Source organism: Bos indicus x Bos taurus, chromosome 22 (assembly GCF_003369695.1).
Source record: "Bos indicus x Bos taurus breed Angus x Brahman F1 hybrid chromosome 22, Bos_hybrid_MaternalHap_v2.0, whole genome shotgun sequence".
In the NCBI taxonomy this organism is placed as follows: Eukaryota; Metazoa; Chordata; class Mammalia; order Artiodactyla; family Bovidae; genus Bos; species Bos indicus x Bos taurus.
Window position 1 is genome coordinate 12671428 of NC_040097.1, and position 22706 is coordinate 12694133.

Here is a 22706-nt window from a genome sequence, read left to right on the forward strand (position 1 = left end):
AAACAGGGATCAAGACCATCCCCAAGGAAAAGAAATGCAAAAAAGCAAAATGGCTGTCTGAGAAGGCCTTACAAATAGCTGTGAAAAGAAGAGAAGTGAAAGCCAAAGGAGAAAAGGAAAGATATACCCATTTGAATGCAGAGTTCCAAAGAATAGCAAGGAGAAATAAGAAAGCCTTCCTCAGTGATCAGTGCAAAGAAACAGAGGAAAACAACAGAATGGGAAAGACTAGAGATCTCTTCAAGAAAATTAGAGATACCAGGGGAACATTTCATGCAAAGATGGGCTCAATAAAGGACAGAAATGGTATGGGCCTAACAGAAGCAGAAGATATTAAGAAGAGGTGGCAGGAATACACAGAAGAACTATACAAAAAAGATCTTCATGACCCAGATAATCATGATGGTATGATCACTCACCTAGAGCCAGATATCCTGGAATGTGAAGTCAAGTGGGCCTTAGGAAGCATCACTACGAACAAAGCTAGTGGAGGTGATGGAATTCCAGTTGAGCTATTTCAAATCCTAAAAGATGATACTGTGAAAATCCTGCACTCAATACGCCAGCAAATTTGGAAAACTCAGCAATGGCCACAGGACTGGAAAAGGTCAGTTTTCATTCCAATCCCAAAGAAAGGCAATGCCAAAGAATGCTCAAACTACCGCACAATTGCACTCATTTCACACGCTAGCAAAGTAATGCTCAAAATTCTCCAAGCCAGGCTTCAACAGTATGTGAACCGTGAAATTCCAGATGTTCAAGCTAGATTTAGAAAAGGCAGAGGAACTAGAGATCAAATTGCCAATATCTGTTGGATAATCGAAAAAGCAAGAGAGCTCCAGAAAAACATCTATTTCTGCTTTATTGACTATGCCAAAGCCTTTGACTTTGTGGATCACCACAAACTGTTGGAAATTCTTAAAGAGATGGGAATACCGGACCACCTGACCTGCCTCCTGAGAAATCTGTATGCAGGTCAGGAAGCAACAGTTAGAACTGGACATGGAACAACAGACTGGTTCCAAATAGGGAAAGGAGTACATCAAGGCTGTATACTGTCACCCTACTTGTTTAACTTACATACAGAGTACATCATGAGAAATGCTGGGCTGGATGAAGCACAGGCTGGAATCAAGACTGCCAAGAAAAATATCAATAACCTCAGATATGCAGATGACACTACCCTTATGGCAGAAAGTGAAGAGGAACTAAAGAGCCTCTTGCTGCAAGTGAAAGAGAAGAGTGAAAAAGTTGGCTCAAAACTCAACATTCAGAAAACTAAGATCATGGCATCTGGTCCCCTCACTTCCTGGCAAATAGATGGGGAAACAGTGGAAACAGTGACAGACTTTATTTGGGGGGGCTCCAAAATCACTGCAGATGGTGACTGAACCAATTAAAAGACGCTTATTCCTTGAAAGAAAAGTTATGACCAACCTAGACAGCATATTAAAAAGCACAGACATTACTTTGCCAACAAAAGTCCGTCTAGTCAATGTTATGTTTTTTCCAGTAGTCATGTACGGATGTGAGAGTTGGACTATAAAGAAAGCTGAACACCGAAGAATTGATGCTTTTGAACTGTGGTGTTGGAGAAGACTTTTGAGAGTCCCTTGGACTGCAAGGAGATCCAACCAGTCCATTCTGAAGGAGATCAGCCCTGGGATTTCTTTGGAGGGAATGATGCTGAAGCTGAAACTCAAATACCTTGGCCACCTGATGGGAAGACCTGACTCATTTGAAAAGACCCTGATGCTGGGAAAGATTGAAGGCAGGAGGAGAAGGGGACGACAGAGGATGAGATGGTTGGATGGCATCACCGACTCAATGGACATGAGTTTGAGTAAACTCCGGGAGTTGGTGATGGACAGGGAGGCCTGGCATGCTGCAGTCCATGGTGTCACAAAGAGACAGACATGACTGAGGGACTGAACTGAACTGAACTGAGGGCAGGTTTGAGGACTGGTTAAAAAGGACAGGTGGATTTTAATTGTTTCTGAAGCTGCATTTCTGGCTTTGCAAAAATTGCCAACATCCGCTGGATCATGGAAAAAGCAAGAGAGTTCCAGAAAAACGTCTATTTCTGCTTTATTGACTATGCCAAAGCCTTTGACTGTGTGGATCACAATAAACTGTGGACAATTCTGAAAGAGATGGGAATACCAGACCATCTGATCTGCCTCTTGAGAAATTTGTATGCAAGTCAGGAAGCAACAGTTAGAACTGGACATGCAACAACAGACTGGTTCCAAATAGGAAAAAGAGTACATCAAGGCTGTATATTGTCACCCTGTTTATTTAATTTATATGCAGAGTACATCATGAGAAACGCTGGACTGGAAGAAACACAAGCTGGAATCAAGATTGCCAGGAGAAATATCAATAACCTCAGATATGCAGATGACACCACCCTTATGGCAGAAAGTGAAGAGGAACTAAAAAGCTTCTTGATGAAAGTGAAAGTGGAGAGTGAAAAAGTTGGCTTAAAGCTCAACATTCAGAAAACGAAGATCATGGCATCCGGTCCTATCACTTCATGGGAAATAGATGAGGAAACAGTGGAAACAGTGTCAGACTTTATTTTTCTGGGCTCCAAAATCACTGCAGATGGTGACTGCAGCCATGAAATTAAAAGACGCTTACTCCTTGGAAGGAAAGTTATGACCAACCTAGATAGCATATTCAAAAGCAGAGACATTACTTTGTCAACAAAGGTCCGTCTAGTCAAGGCTATGGTTTTTCCTGTGGTCATGTATGGATGTGAGAGTTGGACTGTGAAGAAGGCTGAGCGCCGAAGAATTGATGCTTTTGAACTGTGGTGTTGGAGAAGACTCTTGAGAGTCCCTTGGACTGCAAGGAGATCCAACCAGTTCATTCTGAAGGAGATCAGCCCTGGGATTTCTTTGGAAGGAATGATGCTAAAGCTGAAACTCCTGTACTTTGGCCACCTCATGCAAAGAGTTGACTCATTGGAAAAGACACTGATGCTGGGAGGGATTGGGGGCAAGAGGAGAAGGGGACGACAGAGGATGAGATGGCTGGATGGCATCACTGACTCGATGGATGTGAGTCTGGGTGAACTCTGGGAGTTGGTGATGGACAGGGAGGCCTGGCGTGCTGCGATTCATGGGGTCGCAAAGAGTCGGACACGACTGAGCGACTGATCTGATCTGAAGGACAGTTGTTTTTAATTCCTCAGGGGATTGGGTTGTAACTTAAATGACATTATTGATTGACACCCCCCCACCACACCCCCTCTCCATACAACTACATTTTTCTCAATTTGCTTCTTTGTATCAGGGAGAAAATCTTCAACTAAGAAAGAAATCAATAAGATCCCTATTTCTAGACTTACAGCTATCTGTCTTTGAAATGTTTCTGTAAATCCTTCCACAAAAGCTTCAGGAGATTTTTTTGCTTGCTCAGTTTTTTTCTTTCCCTTTGTGTACATTTAGCTTAGAGAAGCCCTCCACCCCCAGCCCCCAAAAAAAATTCTTATCAGGCTCTGAATATTAACTTCCAGTTTGGCCAGTTTCTGGTCAAAGAGCTAACTAGGGGCGGGGGGTGGGGGAAAGTCCTTTCAAATAAATCTTGTTAATTTTCAGCCAGGACAAACAGTAAAGGCAAGTACAACATCAAGCCTCTCCTTCCCCGCTCCCCTGCCTGGCTTGTCTGGACTCTACAGAGAGATATTCGGGAGAGCTGAATCTGGTTAGTATTCTTACTGTTCACTGCATTTACCAGTTCTCCCAGGATCCCACCTTCAGTCTCCAGTATCTACCAGAATTTCTTAAGGTTATCTATTAATTTTAATTTTCCCTAGGCTATTTAAGGAAATAAAATAGCTTTACCAGAAAATCTCTCAGGAGTCCCACCAACACTGGGAGGGGCTCACACGGGGGTCCTCCTTTGAGGGTAGATATGAGGACATCTGTAAGGCCACTAACTTGGTGGACTTCTGTTTCGGACTTGTAGTCTCTTCAGAGTGAAAAGACAAATCAGACAGAGAATTAATAGAATGAATACCCAAGTAAAGGAAGACAGAGGGGAGCAGTCAAAGTTGCATCAATCCTATATAGCCTTTTCTTTTAGGTGCCTCTGTGTCTTTAATTTTTCATTAGGCATGAGTCTCTCAGTGAAGGTATTATGGAATCTTGAAGGCTTTTGGAGGTTTCTGCATACCAATTAAAATAGGTATCCCATTCTGTTTGTTTGATTTGGGAACCCTTGCTTTCAAATGCACTTCTTAAATAAATGCTCTTGTCTAACTGGAATCTTTCTCATATCAGCCACTGTAAGTCCAGATTGTCTTCGTGAGATTTTACCATTTTTGTAGATAATTCCAACTGCCAGATCCAGAGTTCTTGGATATAAAATATGCAGTTGTGCCAGAAGGTGGCGCACTCAATTACTTGAAACTTGATCCCATTGCTTTAGCTGTTTTGGGTCTCTTAGAGCTCGACTGGATGAAGCACAAGCTGGAATCAAGATTGCTGGGAGAAATAGCAATAACCTCAGATATGCAGATGATACCACCCTTATGGCAGAAAGTGAAGAAGAACTAAAAAGCCTCTTGATGAAAGTGAAAGACAAGAGTGAAAAAGTTGGCTTAAAACTCAACATTCATAAAATGAAGATCATGGCATCTGATCCCATCACTTCATAGCAAATAGATGCGGAAACAGTGGAAACAGTGACAGACTTAATTTTTCTGGCCTCCAAAGTCACTGCAGATGGTGATTGCAGCCATGAAATTAAAAGACACTTGCTCCTTGGAGGAAAAGTTATGACCAACCTAGACAGTGTATTAAAAAGCACAGATATTACTTTGCCAACAAAGGTCTGTCTAGTCAAAGTTATGTTTTTTTCAGTAGTCATGTATGGATGTGAGAGTTGGACTATAAAGAAAGCTGAACACTGAAGAATTGATGCTTTTGAACTGTGGTGATGGAGAAGATTCTTGAGAGTCCCTTGGACTTCAAGGAGATCCAACTAGTCAATCCTAAAGGAGATCAGTCCTGATTATTCATTGGAAGGACTGATGCTGAAGCTGAAACTCCAGTACTTTGGCCACCTGATGGGAAGACCTGACTGATTTGAAAAGACCCTGATGCTGGGAAAGATTGAAGGTAGGAGGAGAAGGGGATGACAGAGGATGAGATGGTTGAATGGCATCACTGACTCAATGGACATGAATTTGAGTAAGCTCCGGGAGTTGGTGATGGACAGGGAGGCCTGGCATGCTGCAGTCCATGGGGTCACAAAGAGTTAGACATGACTGAGGGACCAAACTGACTGACTGAGAGCCAAATTAATACCTTAGAGGGCTGTCCTCAGGCTTCCCTGGGGCTTCTCAGTGGTAAAGAATTTGCTTGCCAATGCAGGAGACCCAGTAGACAGAGGTTTGATCCCTGGGTCAGAAAGATCCCCTGGGGAAATGGCACCCACTCCAGTATTCTTGCCTGGATGATCCCATGGACAGAAGAGCCTGGCAGGCTACAGTCCATAGAGTTGCAGAGTTAGACACGAGTGAAGTGATTAAGCACTAGAGTTAGGTGGGTGTTCTCTAATAGGTTTTAAGTGCTCCACCAGTTTTGTGGCTTTGACTACTGAGATTCCTAGTAGCTACAGTCTAGACCTCATGTGCACACTAGTAGAAACTAACAGTAACCTAGCCAAGTGAAGACCTTGTGTGAAGTGCCAGCAATTCCCAGTGTGGAACTGGGGAGTAGGGAAAGGACTGAACCAGCTGACCCCAAGAAATGTGGACTGGGATTGCAATCAAATGAAGAACAGTGGATAAAACCAATAGCTAGAGGCTTGGGTTCTGGGTGGAACCATATGCTAGCTGAGGTTGACCTGCCCCAGACTGGAAAGCCAATTCAATTAGAAGCTTGACACAGAGAGTGGAGCTCAGAACCAAGAGGAACTTACCCACAGCCCTTGGAAGTGGCAAGAAAGAGAACTCAGAGGATTTGTGGGTATCAATTTGCCTGTAATGCAGGAGACCCGGGTTCAGTCCCTGGGTTGGGAAGATATCCTGGAGAAGGGAATGGGTACCCCTCCAGTATTCTTGCCTAGAGAATCCCATGGACAGAGAAGCCTGCTGGGCTACAGTCCATGGTGCCATCAAGAGTTGGATGGGCTGAGTGGCTAACACTTTTCACTTCACCTTACTGAACACAGTGAGGCACTTGAGTCTCATCGTTATAGTGTCCTGGTGCTGACACTGTACCCAACCCAACACAGGGCACGGTCGATATTCATGCAGGAAATCAACATAACCCCCAGTGTGCAGTTTCATGTTGATCCATCTCACCTCCCACAAAGGCCAGAAAACAGGCGAGAAGGGCATTCTGGCCTAGGGAAAATAAACCCTTTCCCAGAAGCTGCTCTATAAGACAAAGTCCAGGACAAGTAAACAGAGATCAAAGAAGCTTCTGGGCCCGCTCACCACATCAGGGTCACGGCAGCCAGTACATCCCTACCAGGGCCATGGAGGGGGTTGAACAGAGTTGTGTCTGCCCAGTCTGCTGGGGCTTGTAGGGGACAGGGAGGGTTTGTGCATAAAATTTAAGAGACTGCAGGGACAAGATGGCTCTCTGGGATATTTGACTGCTTCTTCTTGCTTCCTAATAACACAGAGGGCATTTCTGTCATTGCATCATAGGCTTCGGCTTTGGCATCTGAGAGATGTGGGTTTGAACACCTCCTCTTTCATTTGCTGTGGGACCAACATCCCAGGGACACATTGAGGATGAAATCAGATCATAAAGGGCTGAGAGCAGAGGGTGGCTCGTAGTCCACCCTTCATCGTGAAAGTGTGGCATTCATCTTCGTCTCCGCTGCTCCCGGTTCCTCTGCATCCCTGCCCAGAGAAACGATGAGGTTTGCTTCTGCTCTTCTTCCCAAAGCTGACCGCCCTAGAAGGCGCGTCACCCATTACGTATCCCCAGAACTGTCCAGACGGCCCTGGCAGGATGGCTAGAGTTGGTGCCGTCAGAAACAAGGATGTGGGCAGACACTTCCTAAATCATCATATCTGCCTCCCAGGTGACTATATGACTGTCTGAAAAGTTTGTTGATGATTAAAGAATTTTGACAAGAACACCTAATGAAGAGAAATTCATTTTTAATTGTGGCTTCTTGACACCTGCCACCGTATCACTGGTATTGCCCCTGTGCCACAGATCCGGGATTAAAATTCACAATTCACGCTGGCCGAGTGCGGTTCTAACCGAGGGGCACAGTCTGAGTCTGGCCGGGAGTTTACACAGCTGGGAATCCCCCTGTCAATTTTTGATCCCTCAAATTGTAATACTTGCCCTGACCTTGTCTAATGTTTAATCTGTGTTTATCCAGCATTGTATTTACTCATGGTCTGAGTGAGGTGACAAGGCAGCAGGAGTCTTGAGATCACGCGCGGCACGATGGGGCTGCGGGGGCTCCTCTGCGTGTGCCTGGTGTCCCTGCTCGCCCTGCAGGCCGCGGCCGCTCAGGGTTCACCCACACGCAATCCCAAAGGTGGCAAGGTATGTGGGTACACCCCTGGGCCAGAACCAGGCAGCTGAGCCTGGAAGGGAGCCCAGGGATGGGGGCTTTCCCCACCCACCTCGACTTCCTCTGAAGGGAGAGGACCCCCTAGCAGCACTGGGGAGATGAAGCTGGGGTGTTGAGGACACAGGCTACATCCCACTCCCATGCCTTAACAGATAGGCCCTGGTCCCCTGAGTGCTTGCATTCACACTTGCCCTGGTTTTGTTTTACAGAAGCGAATGGCTGTGGATGCAGTGAGTGTGGGTCTCGGCAAAGGGGTCTGTGGTGGGGCCATTATTACCGCCAGTTTCCCCCAGGTTTCAGGGCATGCCCCTGGGCAGGGGGACTCCTGACTCCCACAGACAGGGGCTCTCTAGCCACCTCAATTCCCATGGCACTGTTTCAGGCATACAGAATAGCACCCATGTCAGAGCTGGGTGCTGGGGGGCCCCCATCCTAGGCCACCTCCTGCACATCCCACTTTAGGCTGTCGATGGTGTGGTCATCCGCAGTTTGAAAGTCAACTGCAAAGTCACCTCTCGCTTCGCCCACTACATCATCACCAGCCAAGTGGTCAACAGCGCTGACACAGCCAAGGAAGTGTCCTTCAACGTGGAAATACCCAAGACGGCCTTCATCAGCGACTTTGCCATGTGCGTGCCTTGCCTGGTTCACCAGGCCCAGCCCACAGCCAGGGCTCCCCTCATACCCAAGGGCCAAGGGCCAGACCCAGCTCTGAGGGACTGAAAAGCCCTTTAGGGCCTGCTCTGGGCTGCCATCTTGGACAGCAAACCAAAGCCTCTGACAGAATGTTTTCAGCCGAGGGCCCAGGAGCACAGGCCAGCACCCAAGGCTTACTGCTGGACCCTGTGGCCGGGGCTGCCCACCTCCGTGCTAGGGTCCCTGAGCTACTCTGGGGTCAGCGGGAGACTGGCAGGGGAAGCCCTCCCCCAAGTGCTCACCTGGACAGGACCTCCTCAGTGCTACCCCCCGCCTCCATTCCCCCCCAACCCCGAACTGGGAGTGCCCCCGACTCAAGGCCCCATGTGGTGGGGGAGGGGCACTGCCCTGATGGCTTCTTCCTCCCTGCAGCACAGCAGATGAAAATGCCTTCACCGGAGACATAAAGGACAAAGTGACTGCATGGAAGCAATACCGGAAAGCAGCCATCTCAGGAGAGAATGCAGGACTTGTCAGGTGAGCTCTGGGCCCTGCCGGCCCAATCTCTGGTGCCACCCACCCCCTGCCAGCATGGATCTGAAGGCTGCAAGGTGTCTTGGGTGGAGGGCAGCCCCAGATGAGGGGATGGGAGTAAACTGGTCAAACCCACTGCTGGCACAGGTGTGTTGGACAAGACCTCTGGAGAAGGGGGCCCTGACTCTGGCCAGTCAGCTAAGGCAGGGTGAGGGTCAAAGAAGGCTGGGGGAAGCACTAAAAATAAGAGAAATTGATTCTGAGGAGTATGTTTTAAGTGACAAGGACCCACACGTCACTTACCATGTGACGTGTCTGGTTTTGGCCCTGGTGGCACATCCAGGGCCTCAGGGAGAACAATGGAGCAGTTCTCCATCCACATCATCGTCGGTCCACGGAGCAAGGCCACGTTCCGGCTGACCTATGAGGAGGTGCTGAGGCGGAAGCTCATGCAATACGACATTGTCATCAAAGTCAAGCCCCAGCAGCTGGTGCAGCATTTTGAGGTAGCTCGCGGGTGACCACAGGCAGGCGTGAGGTCTCAGGAGCCAGGCTCTTGCCTTTCCCTCACTGTGGCTGCACATGTAAGCTCAGCACCCTCTGTGTGCAGTCCTGGGCACACAGGGAGGGTACTAACTCTTCCAGGTGGGCTCCAGTGGCTCTCTGTGGCTCCCTGAACCCTCCAGCCTTCTCCTTCTGAGCCTCAGCTTGCTCATCTGTTAAATGGGGGTTCTGTGTGTCCCAGAAGTGCTGCAAAGATCATGAGAGATAGTGAATGTTCAGGGATTTTGTAGGAAACTCCCAGACAGCCTGAGGGGCTGTCATTGTGGCTGGCACATAAGTGGTGGCTGAGTTGAGGGGCACAGACATGCACATCTTCATTTGGCCAATATTTTTGGAATGCCTGTGACATGCCAGGCCCTGTGCTGAGAGCTGGGTGGGCGCTGCATATGGTGGGGGGGCCAGGATACACGCTGGCTCTTGGCTGAGACTTGATGATGGTTCCCAAATGCGAGCCTTGGTGCAGGAGTTGTTTCAATGCCACAGATCGACGTGGACATCTTTGAGCCCCAGGGGATCAGGAAGCTGGATGTCGAGGCCTCCTTCCTCCCCAAGGAACTGGCTGCCCAACTTATCAAGAAGTCCTTCTCAGGGAAAAAGGTGCGTCAGATGGCGGAGCCCTCAGAGACTTCTCAGCCTAGCTCAACCAGGCTGCCATATGGGAGAGAGAAGAGAACTCAGCACTTCTGATTCTCAAAAGCCTAAGGCTGGGGAGGGTCTGTCTGCCTGGTCTGCAGCGAGTTGCTGGCTTGCTTAAGCCTCAGTTTCCTCTTTGCTTATCTCATACTCCTGGGAAAGCATTCACGGTATATAGGACACATGTGTAAACCTCAGCATTCCAAGCCCCAGTGTTCTTGGAAACATGATTAAGTTTGGCAAGGATGTTGGCCTACCCAGTCACTTACCACTTGTCGCTTCCCACCCATCTACAAGAATTCCAGGAGCATCCTGCTTGCTCCTACCCCGGTTCCTGAGGAGTGCGGCATATGGATGGGTGATACCCAGCTAGTGCCCCGCTTCCTAACTTGCCCTCAACTAGAGCCAGGAGCAAACCGTTTATTCCCCCCCCACCTTTGGTAGTGACTGTAACAGTTCACTTAGAAGAAATGTTTCCTACAGTTTTGGAGGGGTTCCTTAGAAACAAAATGCGACACGGTGGAGTGCTAGCAAACGCTTGCTTTCAGTAGGGGCCCAAGGGAATCGTCTTTGTCTTCCTAGTAATTCTTTTCAAATATCTTTAATGAACATATTTTACTTTTATAACCAACAAACAAAATGTAAAAAGAAAGGGTCCTTAAGAAAAATGTGGAAAGTACGGAGGTACAGAAATGTATTGAGGACAGTTCAGTTCAGTTCAGTCACTCAGTTGTGTCCATCTCTTTGCGACCCCATGAACCACAGCATGCCAGGCCTCATTGTCCATCACCAACTCCCGGAGCTTACTCAACTTTTTCACTCTTCTCTTTCACTTTCATCAAGAGGCTCTTTAGCTCTTCTTCACTTTCAGCCATAAGGGTGGTGTCATCTGCATATCTGAGGTTATTTCTCCCGGCAATCTTGATTCCAGCTTGTGCTTCCTCTAGCCCGGTGTTTCTCATGATGTACTCTGCATAGATGTTAAATAAGCAGGGTGACAATATACAGCCTTGATGTACTCCTTTTCTTATTTGGAACCAGTCTGTTGTTCCATGTCCAGTTCTAACTGTTGCTTCCTGACCTGCATATAGGTTTCTCAAGAGGCACGTCAGGTGGTCTGGTATTCTCATCTCCTTCAGAATTTTCTGCAGGAGATTTCTGTGATCCACACAGTCAAAGGCTTTGGCATAGTCAATAAAGCAGAAATAGATGTTTTTTTCTGAAACTTTCTTGCTTTTTCGATGATCCAGCAGATGTTGGCAATTTGATCTCTGGTTCCTCTGCCTTTTCTAAATCTAGCTTGAACATCTGGAGGTTCATGGTTCACATATTGCTGAAGCCTGGCTTGGAGAATTTTGAGTATTTACTAGCATGTGAGATGAGTGCAATTGTGCGGTAGTTTGAGCATTCTTTGGCATTGCCTTTCTTTGGGATTGGAATGAAAACTGACCTTTTCCAGTCCTGTGGCCACTGCTGAGTTTTCCAGCAAACCACCCCCAATTTCCCTGAGCACCAGCACCAAGTTCAACCAGGCTGAAGCTCCCACTCTGGGCCCTTCCTTCTCCTTGTCTATCCTGGCAGGTTCCATTTTCTAGCACAGTGTTCTTTTTTCACTGAACAGTATGAGATGCCAAGTGTCTCTCATCCTGGTATTATTTACATTTTTGGCCACACCATGTGGCTTGCGGGATCTTAGCTCCCCAACCAGGGATTGAACCTGGGCCCCCAGCAATGAAAACTCAGAGTCCTGACCACTGGATTGCCAGGGAATTTCCAACATGCTGCTGTTATTTTGTTTTTCATTGTGTACCCGAAATGGCGATACTTATTGTAGACAATTCCAATGATTCAGAAGCATGTGAGCAAAGAAACAGGTCTTCTCTCCTACTTTGCACAGGCGTGCACTCTCAGCAGCAGGGTGAGGGTCGCATGAGACTCATTCCTATGGCTATATACGACACACACACACATGCACACATCTTATGTTGTCCTTGCAAACCAGTAATGCCTCACACTCTCGCTTGTTCCAGGGTCACGTGCTTTTCCGCCCCACAGTGAGCCAGCAGCAAACCTGCCCCACGTGCTCTACAACCTTGCTGAATGGGGACTTCAAGGTGACTTACGATGTCAATCGGGATGATGCCTGTGACCTCCTGGTGAGTCTGAACTTCTAGCCTGAGACTTACGGGGCAGACAGGGGTCCTTTTGAGAGCGGCCTCACTCACCCGTTTGTGTTTCAGGTCGCCAATAACTACTTTGCCCACTTCTTTGCTCCCCAAAACCTAAAAAAACTGAACAAGAATGTGGTTTTTGTGATTGACATCAGCTCCTCCATGGAAGGCCAGAAACTGAAGCAGGTAAATGGTGGCTCTGAACAGCCCAGTGGGAGCTTCTTCAACCCCATCGCCCACCCCAAACTAGTTTTGCCCGCAGAGCCTGGGTTTGGGACTTCTGTCCCTGGCCAGAGGCAGGGTAATCTAACAGGAAATCCCAGTGGTCAGGGCCACTTCTCACTGTGCAGCCATGAGCAAGTACACTCACTTCTCGATGGCAAGCATAGGAGCAAGGTGACAGGGCCCACAGAGTCATGACGTTTACCAGTGGGGGAGGGCTTGGAAGATGAGACCTGTGTTCTAGGCATGTGGGGATGATTACAGGGGTCCAGAGATGGCTTGCAGCTGGCAGCAGCCTCCCCTCCACACGCATGATCTGTGCCCTGTCCATGGCACAGTGAAACCATTGGTGGACAAGCAGGGTTTTAGAAACCCAGCCTCCAGGGGTCCTCTGTCGTAACCCTGCCCCCCTGAACTCCTGGTCATTTCCCTTTCCCACTGGGTCCCTTTGCCTTCTCCACGCCCTCAGCCACCCCAGGGCTCACTCAGCAGGAGGCTCCTCTCCTGTCACCACTAGCTTTCTTGCCCCTCCTGTTTGTCTGCCACATGCCTCTAACCCTGTGGGTCTTTTAACTGGGCATCTGGAGATTACAGAAGGCACTATCCTGGGGCCCTGTCCCTCCACTGACTGTCCTATCCTTACAGACCAAGGAGGCGCTCCATAAAATCCTGGGGGACATGCGGCCAGGAGACTACTTCGACCTGGTCCTCTTTGGGTCTGCAGTGCAGTCATGGAAGGGTTCGCTGGTGCAGGCATCTCCTGCCAACCTGGAGGCAGCTCGGAACTTCGTGCAGCAATTCTCCCTGGCCGGGGGTAGGGGCAGGGGTCTGGGGCCACCTTGATGCCACCTCTGTCCCCTCAGATTGAAGGCACACACTGATCTGCTTTCTCTTTTTTTGCAGCTACAAACCTGAATGGAGGTCTGCTTAGGGGAATTGAGATCTTGAACAAAGCTCAGCAAAGTCTCCCAGAACTCAGCAACCACGCCTCAATTCTCATCATGTTGACAGATGGCGAGCCCACAGAAGGTAAGTGCCATCAGGGATACCCTGGGAGGTGTTGGGTCTGCTCATTATGGAAGGCACTGGGGATGCCGTCTGGGGGCAGAGAGGCTAAGGGTAAAGCTGAGCACTTGTCTAAGAGCAGAGTTCAGACCATAAAGTCTGCAGAAGCTCCAAGGTGCTCCTCTGTCCTGAGGTGGGAAACTGGGAGTGTTTCTCCATGACACAGGGCTGGACAGGGCCCAGAAGGAGGGACAGGACTCCTAGGCTGAATTTAATGAACTGTGTTTTCAGTACCTCACCAAGCACAGGAGTAGGGACCAAGAAGAGACACTAAGAGAACAAGAAACATCTTTGCCCTTAAGGAGTCCAGGGTCCACTGGGGGAGGCAGACCCAGGAACAGATGCTCTGTCAAGGGCTCTGAAAGAACAGGGTGCCAGGAGGCCAAAAGACCACAGACAAGGGGCACCTGACCCAGGCAGAGTCTCAGAAGGCCTCCTGGAGGAAGGTGAGCCCTGAGCTCCATCTGGAAGGAGGAGAGGAGAAGCAGGAAGGCATCCCTGGCAGAAGGGGCAGCTTGAACAAAACAAGGTTTGTGCACCAGCAAGGTCTGTGCAGGAAGTGCAGGCATGTATAAAGCAGGTAAAACAGAGTGGAAAGGTCAGCAGGCCCTCACAGGCCATGGGAGGAGCCGTGGAGGGTTTAAAATCAGATTTGCTCATGATGGATCCATGGAAATGGGCAGTCTTCTAGGAGCTCTGTTAGCAGCTGTTGCATCACCCAGAGGAGACAGCAAGAGGCGTGGCCTCAAGAGGCTAGTGGGGACTGGAGATGGTCTAAGATGGGAGGCTTGGCCCCCAGAGGGTGCCCCAAGTTGCCCTCATGCCCCACATGCATCCCATCCCTACCTGGCTGTGTGGCTGCAGGGGTGATGGATCGTACCCAAATCCTCAAGAATGTCCGAGATGGCATCAAGGGCAGGTTCCCACTCTACAACTTGGGCTTTGGCCATGATGTGGACTTGAACTTCCTGGAGGTCATGTCCCTGGAGAACAACGGACGTGTCCAGAGAATCTACGAGGATCATGATGCTACCCAGCAGCTGCAGGTCTCCTCTCCCACAGCCCCTCAAAGTCACGCCATGGGGATCAGAGCCTTGGCAGCCATGTACCCACCAGCCCAGAGCAGATAAAGCTCTGGTGTAGAGTTCAACTTAGCTGTGGGACCTTGAGCCAGTTCCTTAACCCCTGAGCCTGCAATTCCTTCTATAAGGCAGCGATCCTGACATACCACTTTGTGAGGGGGTTTCCTGTTGGATGCCTAGGGTGACCCACCAGCTCTGAGGCTGCACCCCCCCCCCATTCCTGCAGGGTTTCTATGAGCAGGTAGCCAACCCCCTCCTGAGGGATGTGGAGTTGCTGTACCCCCAGGAAGCCGTCTCAGACCTGACCCAGCACCGCCATAAACAGTACTACGAAGGCTCGGAAATCATGGTGGCGGGGCGCATTGCTGACCACAAACTGAGCAGCTTCAAGGCGGACGTGCGAGCTCACGGGGTAAATAGAGGGCTGCAAAGGGTGGAGAGGCACTCAGAAGCTCCCCACCCCTGTGCCCTTGGCAGCCTCTCTTTCCCCAGAGGAGTGCCCTCACCCCACCAGGCCACACACACCCCCAGGGCTGAACGTTCTCCTAATGCAGTCATCCTGAGGGCAGGCTCAAGTGGCCTTGATAAGTGGTCATCCTTGCAGCCAACTGGACCACCTGTTATTCCCCATGTCATTCCTCCCAAAGCATGAGGCAGTGAGAGGCTAGCGTCTTCCTTCTCAAGTGACACTATTTCCTGAGCACCTACTACACATTCAGCTTTGTACCACAGTGCAGTGCACGTGTGCACATGCACGCTCGGGGGTCCTGGAGACCTGGAGTCTAGCCGTCTGGTTGTAGCTGAGGGTTCAGGACTCCGGCTTTCAGTGAGGAAAGCTGAGCTAGACCTTGGCTCCAGGTGGGTGACATTGATCAAATGGGTCCAGGTCTCTAGGCCTTTCTGTACTATGAGGGTAAAACTGCACTAGAGAGTTGTGTGGAGTAAATGAAATAATCCTGTGCATGGCAAACCCCTGGGAAGAGGTGCCCCCATATCGTAGCTGAGGAGAAAAGGCACACTTGTGGGCTGCGGCAAGTTGAATGGGCATCTGGAGGAGTGGGGTGGGGTGGACACAGTTGCATGGTGGACTGGCCGGCTGTTTGCTGGCATCCCCCAGAGACAGTAACTCTATGAGAGCAGAGCCTGATCCTCCTCCCCTGGGATCCCCGAGGCCTGGGTCAACTTGGCTCACAGAGGGTGCTTGGCAACTTTTATGGAAGGAATGGATGGGTGAGGATGAGAAGTGCAGGCTTAGGAAAGAAGGGGGATGGAATGCTGACAAAGGTTCACAGCCTCTCTCGCCCTCGCCTCTCTCAGGAGGGCCAAGAATTCATGACAACCTGCCTGGTGGACGAGGAAGAGATGAAGAAACTGCTCCGAGAACGGGGCCACATGCTGGAGAACCACGTTGAACGCCTGTGGGCCTACCTGACCATCCAGGAGCTGCTGGCCAAGCGGTACCAGCCCACTGGCTGCCTAGGGGAATGGGGGCACAACCGCCCAAGAGCACGCCCCACAACCCCTGGGTCTTTGAACTAAGAAGGGGTGGTTCTGAGTCTTGAACGTGTGAGCAGGTCAGATTTACTGTTCTCTGACTTTGCTCTCTAAGTTAATATCAACCAGGCAGTCAATGTGTGGGCGGGGCCTGCAGGGGGGCACAGGGCGGCCTACCGTTTGCTCCTACTTAGCTCTGTGGGCGATGCTGCCCTTGCCCGTGGGGCTACTGTGTCCAGACACACTCAGTTCATCCTCACAACATACTGAGCACACCGGGGTTCAGAGAGGTTAGACCACTTGCCAGAATGTCACAGCTGTTGAATTCTGGGGCACATCCCCCAGCTCTACCAAACCTCCAGGTTTTCTCTATGAAACTGTTAGTCACTCAGTCATGTCCGACTCTGCAACCGCATGGACTATAGCCCTCCAGGCTCCTCTGTCCATGGAATTCTCCAGGCAAGAACACGGGATCTTCCCGACCCAGGGATCGAACCCAGGTCTCCCGTATTGCAGGCAGATTCTTTACCATCTGAGTCACCAAGGAAACCCATTTCTCTATGGGAGGCATTTAAATCATGAGGTCCTTGAAGGCAGCCCCTGAGTGGGGCCACTGCAGGGGCTTATTCCATGCCTGTTGAACAAGTCAACAACAGCAGGAAAGGACAAGGGAATGCAAGTTTACTGTCGTCCAAGCTGCAGGCCTGGAGCCGGTGTCTGTCTCGCAGGATGAAGTTGGAGGGCGAGGAGAAGGCCAACGTGTCAGCAAAGGCCCTGCAGATGTCATTGGCCTATCAGTTCGTGACCCCACTGACCTCCATGACCGTCAGGGGCATGACAGACCAGGACGGCCTGGAGCCCATCATTGATAAGCCCCTGGACGGTATGGGCTGGCTGAGGGGAGGCTGTGGGCATGGGGAGGCTTCTGAGAACCAAAAGCCTCCAGGGCGTTAATTCTCTTTCCTTTCTCTCCTTTCTAGATTCTCTGCCCTTGGGTGAGTTTTTAAATCATGTTGACTTTTGCAAGGGGCTCTGGGTGGCTGGGCAAGTGGCGCAGTTCTGGCCACCAGACACACAGATCCCCTCCCCACACCTGCCCGGCTCCAGCCTTTCTTGGTCTCTTCCTTCCCTGAGATGCCCTTCCCCACTTTGTTGTAACCAAACTGTTGCTACCTGAGTGTTTGGGGAGCCCTCACACAGCCTGAACCCCTCCACTCCCGGGCCTTCTTTGGGGCCCTTAGTGTGAGCATCCGTTTGCAAGGAGGACTGGGACCCCCAGGAGAAGGGCTGGGACCCCTAGGAGAGGGCTGAGTCCCACAGGAGGAGGGCTGGGACCCCCAGGAAGAGGGCTGCCCAGGCCTGACTGATGTTTTGGCCCAGTTGCCCTTGGAGCAGGGAGGGTGACGCTGTCCTCTGTCCTTGTCCTCTACAGAGATGGTGGGACCCAGAAAGAGTAAGTGGCCGTCACCCTGACAACGCACGTCTTACCTCTGCTCCACGGGACCACCCTCAGTCCTGAGCAAAGCCCAGGGTGTTGCCCATCTAAGGCTGTCTCTCTCTGCTCCAGTGCTCCTCGCTCCCTCTCGCTGGGAGCCCTCAGAACTCTCCCCCTGACCCAGGCCTGGCCTCCCAACCCCAGAGCCACCAGCCCACCAGGTCCTCATGAAGGAGACCGAGCTGGGGCCAGGACACTGGTAGTGGTGATTTAGTTGCTCAGTCATGTCTGACTCTTGCAACCCCAGGGACTATAGCCCACTGGGCTCCTCTGTCAATGGGATTTCCCAAACAAGAATACTTGTTTGGGTTGCCATTTTCTTCTCCAGGCCAGGCCATTGCTCTGGGCCAAACTTCCATTCCCACATCCCGAGAGGTGTCAAAGTCTCCATGTCCACTCGTGCATCCGCGGCCTCGGGCCAGCCTGCCTGGGTGGGAGGGGCCCCAGAGAAGGAGCCACCAGCTGCAGGGAAAGCCTGGCCACCTCCCTTCTAAAGGCCGTTCACTCTTGCTGCTCAGCCTTCATGCTACAGGCCTCCCAGCCTGCTCCAACGCACTCCAGCCTCGACATCAAGAAGTTGCCAGACCAAGTGACTGGCGGTGAGTCCTTGGGAGGGTCTGAGGGACATTCCTGCCTGGCTGAACCCTTGTTCCCAGCTGGCCCCATCTGCCTAACGCTCAGTCTAACGGACTCCATGCTGTGCCCTCAGTGGATACTGACCCGCACTTCCTCATCCACGTGCCCCAGAAAGAGGACACGCTGTGCTTCAACATCAACGAGGAGCCTGGTGTGGTCCTGAGCCTGGTGCAGGATCCTGACACAGGTACTGGTGACATCACACCCCCTGCCAGAGAGGGTGGGGCCCAGGCTCCTCTGCCCTCAGCGTTCAGCCATAACCAGGAAGGACAGCGGTTGTGGCCCCCACTGCCCACACCCAGTGTACCCGCCACCTGGCTGGGCTCAGCCTGCCGCCGTCACACCCCACCCACCTGCCTGGGCGCTACATAGGGCCAGCTTTGTGGGCATGCGACCTGTGCAGGTGCACGGAACCGTGCATGGGAAGGGCCCCATGCTTGATTTAATGCTCTGCAGTTGCATCCTGAAATTCTTAATTTTTGAAGGAGGGGCCCCTTGTTTTCATTTTGTACCGAGTCCTGTAAATTATCCTGTGACCCTGCTGCATACCCCTCCCTTGGCCCTGCATGGCTGCAGGGGTCTTGGAGTCAACCTCCCCGCTGCCCCCGGGCTCCAGTGATGAGAACAATGCCCTCTCCATATCTTGGACACTTCTCCCACCCTCCCAGTCCATTCAGGTCATCTGCACATGTTTGTTGAGCACATCCAAAGGGCTGGGGACACAATGGAAACCCGGACAGAGTCCCTGCTCTCGTGGAGTTTAGGGAAGGGAGATAAACAGGTGAACAGATTCTTAGGTGACCATTTCAGAGCATGAGACAAGGATAGTTTTGGGACAGTGACAATGGGGAGGGGGCTGCTTGCTGCCCAGTTCAGAGGAGGCCTCTGTGGAGAGGCCCTAAGACTCACCTACAGCACCTGCCCTGCGTCATGGAGAATAAGCAGCTCCAAGGCCTGTCCTGGGGAGGCGAGACCTCCTTCAGAGCGCAGAACGGAGCATTCTAATCTCAGAGAGGGTGGTGGGAAGGGAGGCAGGCGGTGCTGTGTGTGGCCTGCACCTGTCCTGAAAGCCTACCTCCTTGGGTGCTGAGGCTCTCAGTGACCAAAGAGGGAGGGCAGGAGCAAAGACTGGCTGGCAGGGTTCTGGTGAGAGCTGGCCCCCGACCTGATGACCCTTCACCCTACTGCAGGCTTCTCAGTGAACGGGCAGCTCATCGGCAACGAGGCTGGGAGCCCTGGGAAGCATGAGGGCACGTACTTCGGGCGTCTGGGGATCGCAAACCCCGCAACTGACTTCCAGCTGGAAGTGACTCCTCAGAACATTACGCTGAACCCTGGGTCTGGCGGGCCCGTGTTCTCCTGGAGGGACCAGGCCTTCCTGCGGCAAAATGAGTAACCAGCTTAGGCGGGGGCCTGGGAAGGGAGGCAGGGGTGAGTGTGGTGAGGACCAAGGCATGAAGCCCCAGAGCCAGCCCCACCCCCCGAGCCTGTGGACCCTCATTCCCTGAGCTCTGTCTGTGAGTGAGGTCATAAGGCCTCCGTGCAGACATGCTGGGCCCTGTGAACCATTCCCGACCCCTCACTCCTTTGGTTCCGGGATGCGTGTCTCTGGGCCTGGCTGCCTGAGCTCCTGTGGCACCCTCGCCCCACAGTCCTGTCTCCACCAAACCAAGCAATTCATCCTCCCAGGCCCAGCGCAAGGGCCACCTCTTCCCTGAACCCATCCTGGTCTCTTCCTCTGCTGAACTTGTGTTCTCTGGGCTTGTCTTTCAGCGCTGTCTTAGTATGACTTGTTTAGTGTTTGTTCTTTCCTTCACTCATTCATCTGTAAACACTGCCGAGCATCAGAGCCCAGTGCTGGTCAGTGGAGCTATAGGGAGAGGTGGGCAGGGTCCAGTATAGTGGATCATATGATGAGTCAAAGAACACAGACTCACACTTGACAGGCTGGAGTAGAAGTCCTGGCTCTGTCACTCACCAGCTATGTGAACTCGAGCAACTTCTTAACCTCTTTGAGCTGTGGTCCTCACAGGATCAAAGGGGGAATTGAATGATATAGTTTCAATGGAGGGCTTAGCACAGGGCCTGTACAGAATATACCCAGCAGCAACATGTGGGAAGAAGTGTGGAGCAAGAAATACTCAACCATCTCAGAGGAGAGGGGGTCCTAAGAGCTGGGTCCCAAGGACAAGAGCAGCTGAACGGAGGGGTGCAGTGAAGCTGCATCCACCCTCATGGCACCCGGCCCCACAGGGTGCTGGTGACCATCAACAGGAAGAGGAACCTGGTGGTGTCTGTGGAGGACGGGGGCACCTTCGAGGTCGTCCTGCACCGGGTGTGGAGGGGGAGTGCTGTCCGCCAGGACTTCCTGGGCTTCTATGTGCTGGATAGTCACCGGATGTCAGCACGGACACACGGGCTGCTGGGTATGTCCGGCTGGCCAGGCTGGCAGAGCTGTGGGGGGTGGCGTGTTAGGACTCACCATGGGTCAGCTTTGCGAGGCACCAGGACAGGTGCACCTCCAACGTGGCCTCCAAGGCTCAGAGCTCCAAAGAGGGTCCTGGTGACGGCTTGTCCCTCAAAGAGGCTGTAATCAAACACAGTGAAACTAAAGCTTAAGTGAGCCTGAGAGCGTGTAAGGAGAGGTCCAATTAGAAAAGAGAAAGGTCCAGTGGACTCCCAGACACCTCCTGGGTGGGATGGGTCATGGCCACACCGCTTCTCTTTGTGGCCTTCCTGCAGACCCTGCTCTCTACCCCTCCCTCCCCTCTCCCCAGCCATACTCCTTTGGAATTCCTATAGAAGCAACATATCTGCTTCTTTATAGTAAGTGAACTAGAGGTGGCTTTGGATGTTAAAATTTATCAGAAACAGTCAAGCCCTTGGGAAAAAATAGTGCCATAACTCTAAACCTCCAGGGAGCACCTGGTGAGCACAGGGCAGCAAGGCCCCCGATGGTAACCACGGTCTTGTGCATGCCTTTCCAGGACAATTCTTCCACCCCTTTGATTATAAAGTGTCCGACCTCCACCCAGGCTCTGACCCCACAAAAACAGATGCCACAATGGTGGTGAAGAACCGCCGCCTGACAGTCACCAGGTGGGTGGACTTTTCTCCCAGCATCTCTGCCCTTGGCCTTCTCCATCATTGGTCCAGGTCTTCTTCTAGGTGTCACATGGGTCGGGTGGGCGTCCTGGGGAGGTACAGCCCTGCTGGATCTAAAAGGTGACCCCAGCTGGCATATTTCTCCTCAGGGGCTTGCAAAAAGACTACAGGAAGGACCCCCGACATGGGGCTGAGGTGACCTGCTGGTTCATTCACAACAATGGGGATGGGCTGATTGACGGCATCCACACTGACTATATCGTCCCTGACATCTTCTGAGCTCCAGCTGGCACACCCATCCTCCCTTGGGACCACGGCAGAGGGGCAGGGTAGCATCCTGACCTGCTGCACTGGCCACACCTTCCCGTTCAAGCTGGTCTCCTATGTCAAAGCACTCATGATTTCCATTAAAGAGAAGCTATGTCTAGCTCAGCCTGGCTGCTTTTGGGGAACACGGGGTGGCAAGGAGGCAACCCAAGATGTTGCTCCTCAGAAGGGCTCAGGAGTCACAGCAGACCTGGAGGCCGGGAGGGAGCCTGCACCAACTCTGCCTCCACCCCCACCCCCATTCTCTGTAGCCGTCTGGCCCTGTGCCCTCTGAATGCCCGAGTGTCCCATGCACATGGCTTCCCCTATTGGTCCAGAGACCAAAGGACACGCTGGCGGATTGTATAGGAATGACCCACAATGGCCGAAGCTGCCCCAGTGCTTCCTGCAGTCAGGTACTGTTTTCAGTGCCTTTGCTGAATTAACTGAATATATACATACTCCCAACAGCGCTAGGGCTTCCCTGGTGACTGAGACGGTAAAGAATTTCCCTGCAAAGCGGGAGACCTTGGGTTCAATCCTTGGGTTGAGAAGATCCCCTGGAGAAGGGAAGGGCAACTCACTCTGGTATTCTTGCCTGGAGAATCTCATGGACAGAGGAGCCTGGCGGGCTGCAGTCCAGGGGGTTGCTAAGAGTTGGACACGACTGACTGACATACTTTCACTTCCATGCTCCCAACAGCCCTAGGGGACACTTTTGTCATGACTGTTTATATCCGAGGTTAGGTAACTTGTCGCAAATCCCTCACGGTTTAAGTGGTGGAACTGGGATTTGAACCGATTCTATCTGGCATCAGCATCTATGTGCTTAACCACTCCATGTAAATTTTCTGGCGGCTGACGGCCAAAGTTTGTTCTAGATCTTTCTGAGTTCAGTTCAGTTCAGTCGCTCAGTTGTGTCCGACTCTTTGTGACCGAATGGACTGCAGCACGCCAGGCCTTCCTGTCCATCACCAACTCCCGGAGCTTACTCAAACTCATGTCCATTGAGTCGGTGATGCCATCCAACAATCTCATCCTCTGTCATTCCCTTCTCCTCCCGCTTTCAATCTTTCCCAGCATCAGGGTCTTTTCAAATGAATCAGTTCTTTGCATCAGGTGGCCAAAGTGTAGGAGTTTCAGCTTCAGCATCAGTCCTTCCAATGAACACTCAGGACTGATCTCCTTAGGATGGACTGGCTG

At 51.5% G+C, this 22706-nt stretch overlaps 1 protein-coding gene across 2 annotated transcripts; it reads left to right on the forward strand.

The window, feature by feature from the left end:
* Window positions 1-3612: 3612 nt before the first annotated feature.
* Window positions 3613-21624, forward strand: ITIH1 (inter-alpha-trypsin inhibitor heavy chain 1). 2 transcript variants are annotated; one of them, XM_027523222.1, is made up of 25 exons: window positions 3613-3711; window positions 4456-5129; window positions 6671-6888; window positions 7363-7532; window positions 7770-7790; window positions 8023-8189; window positions 8629-8733; window positions 9074-9236; window positions 9778-9891; window positions 11958-12083; window positions 12168-12284; window positions 12966-13134; window positions 13224-13349; window positions 14250-14431; window positions 14694-14879; window positions 15785-15924; window positions 16690-16844; window positions 16942-16956; window positions 17394-17414; window positions 17975-18055; window positions 18166-18279; window positions 19283-19484; window positions 20346-20518; window positions 21080-21191; window positions 21347-21624. In XM_027523222.1, exons 4-25 carry the CDS (start codon window positions 7431-7433, stop codon window positions 21474-21476), a joined length of 2721 nt encoding a protein of 906 aa, XP_027379023.1. In that variant the 5' UTR covers window positions 3613-3711; window positions 4456-5129; window positions 6671-6888; window positions 7363-7430; the 3' UTR covers window positions 21477-21624. The 2 variants fall into 2 exon arrangements, with proteins under 2 accessions (XP_027379023.1, XP_027379024.1); XM_027523223.1 differs by lacking the exon at window positions 4456-5129 and having other exon boundaries at window positions 3621-3711.
* The last annotated feature ends 1082 nt before the right edge of the window (window positions 21625-22706 follow it).

Bases quoted from the DNA above. Each gene is read 5' to 3' on its own strand.
- ITIH1 (XM_027523222.1), top strand. From the start codon at position 7,431: ATGGGGCTGCGGGGGCTCCTCTGCGTGTGCCTGGTGTCCCTGCTCGCC. The intron at 14,432-14,693 runs GTCTCCTCTCCC...CCATTCCTGCAG, and splicing joins ATGCTACCCAGCAGCTGCAG to GGTTTCTATGAGCAGGTAGC. The intron at 15,925-16,689 runs GTACCAGCCCAC...TCTGTCTCGCAG, and splicing joins CAGGAGCTGCTGGCCAAGCG to GATGAAGTTGGAGGGCGAGG.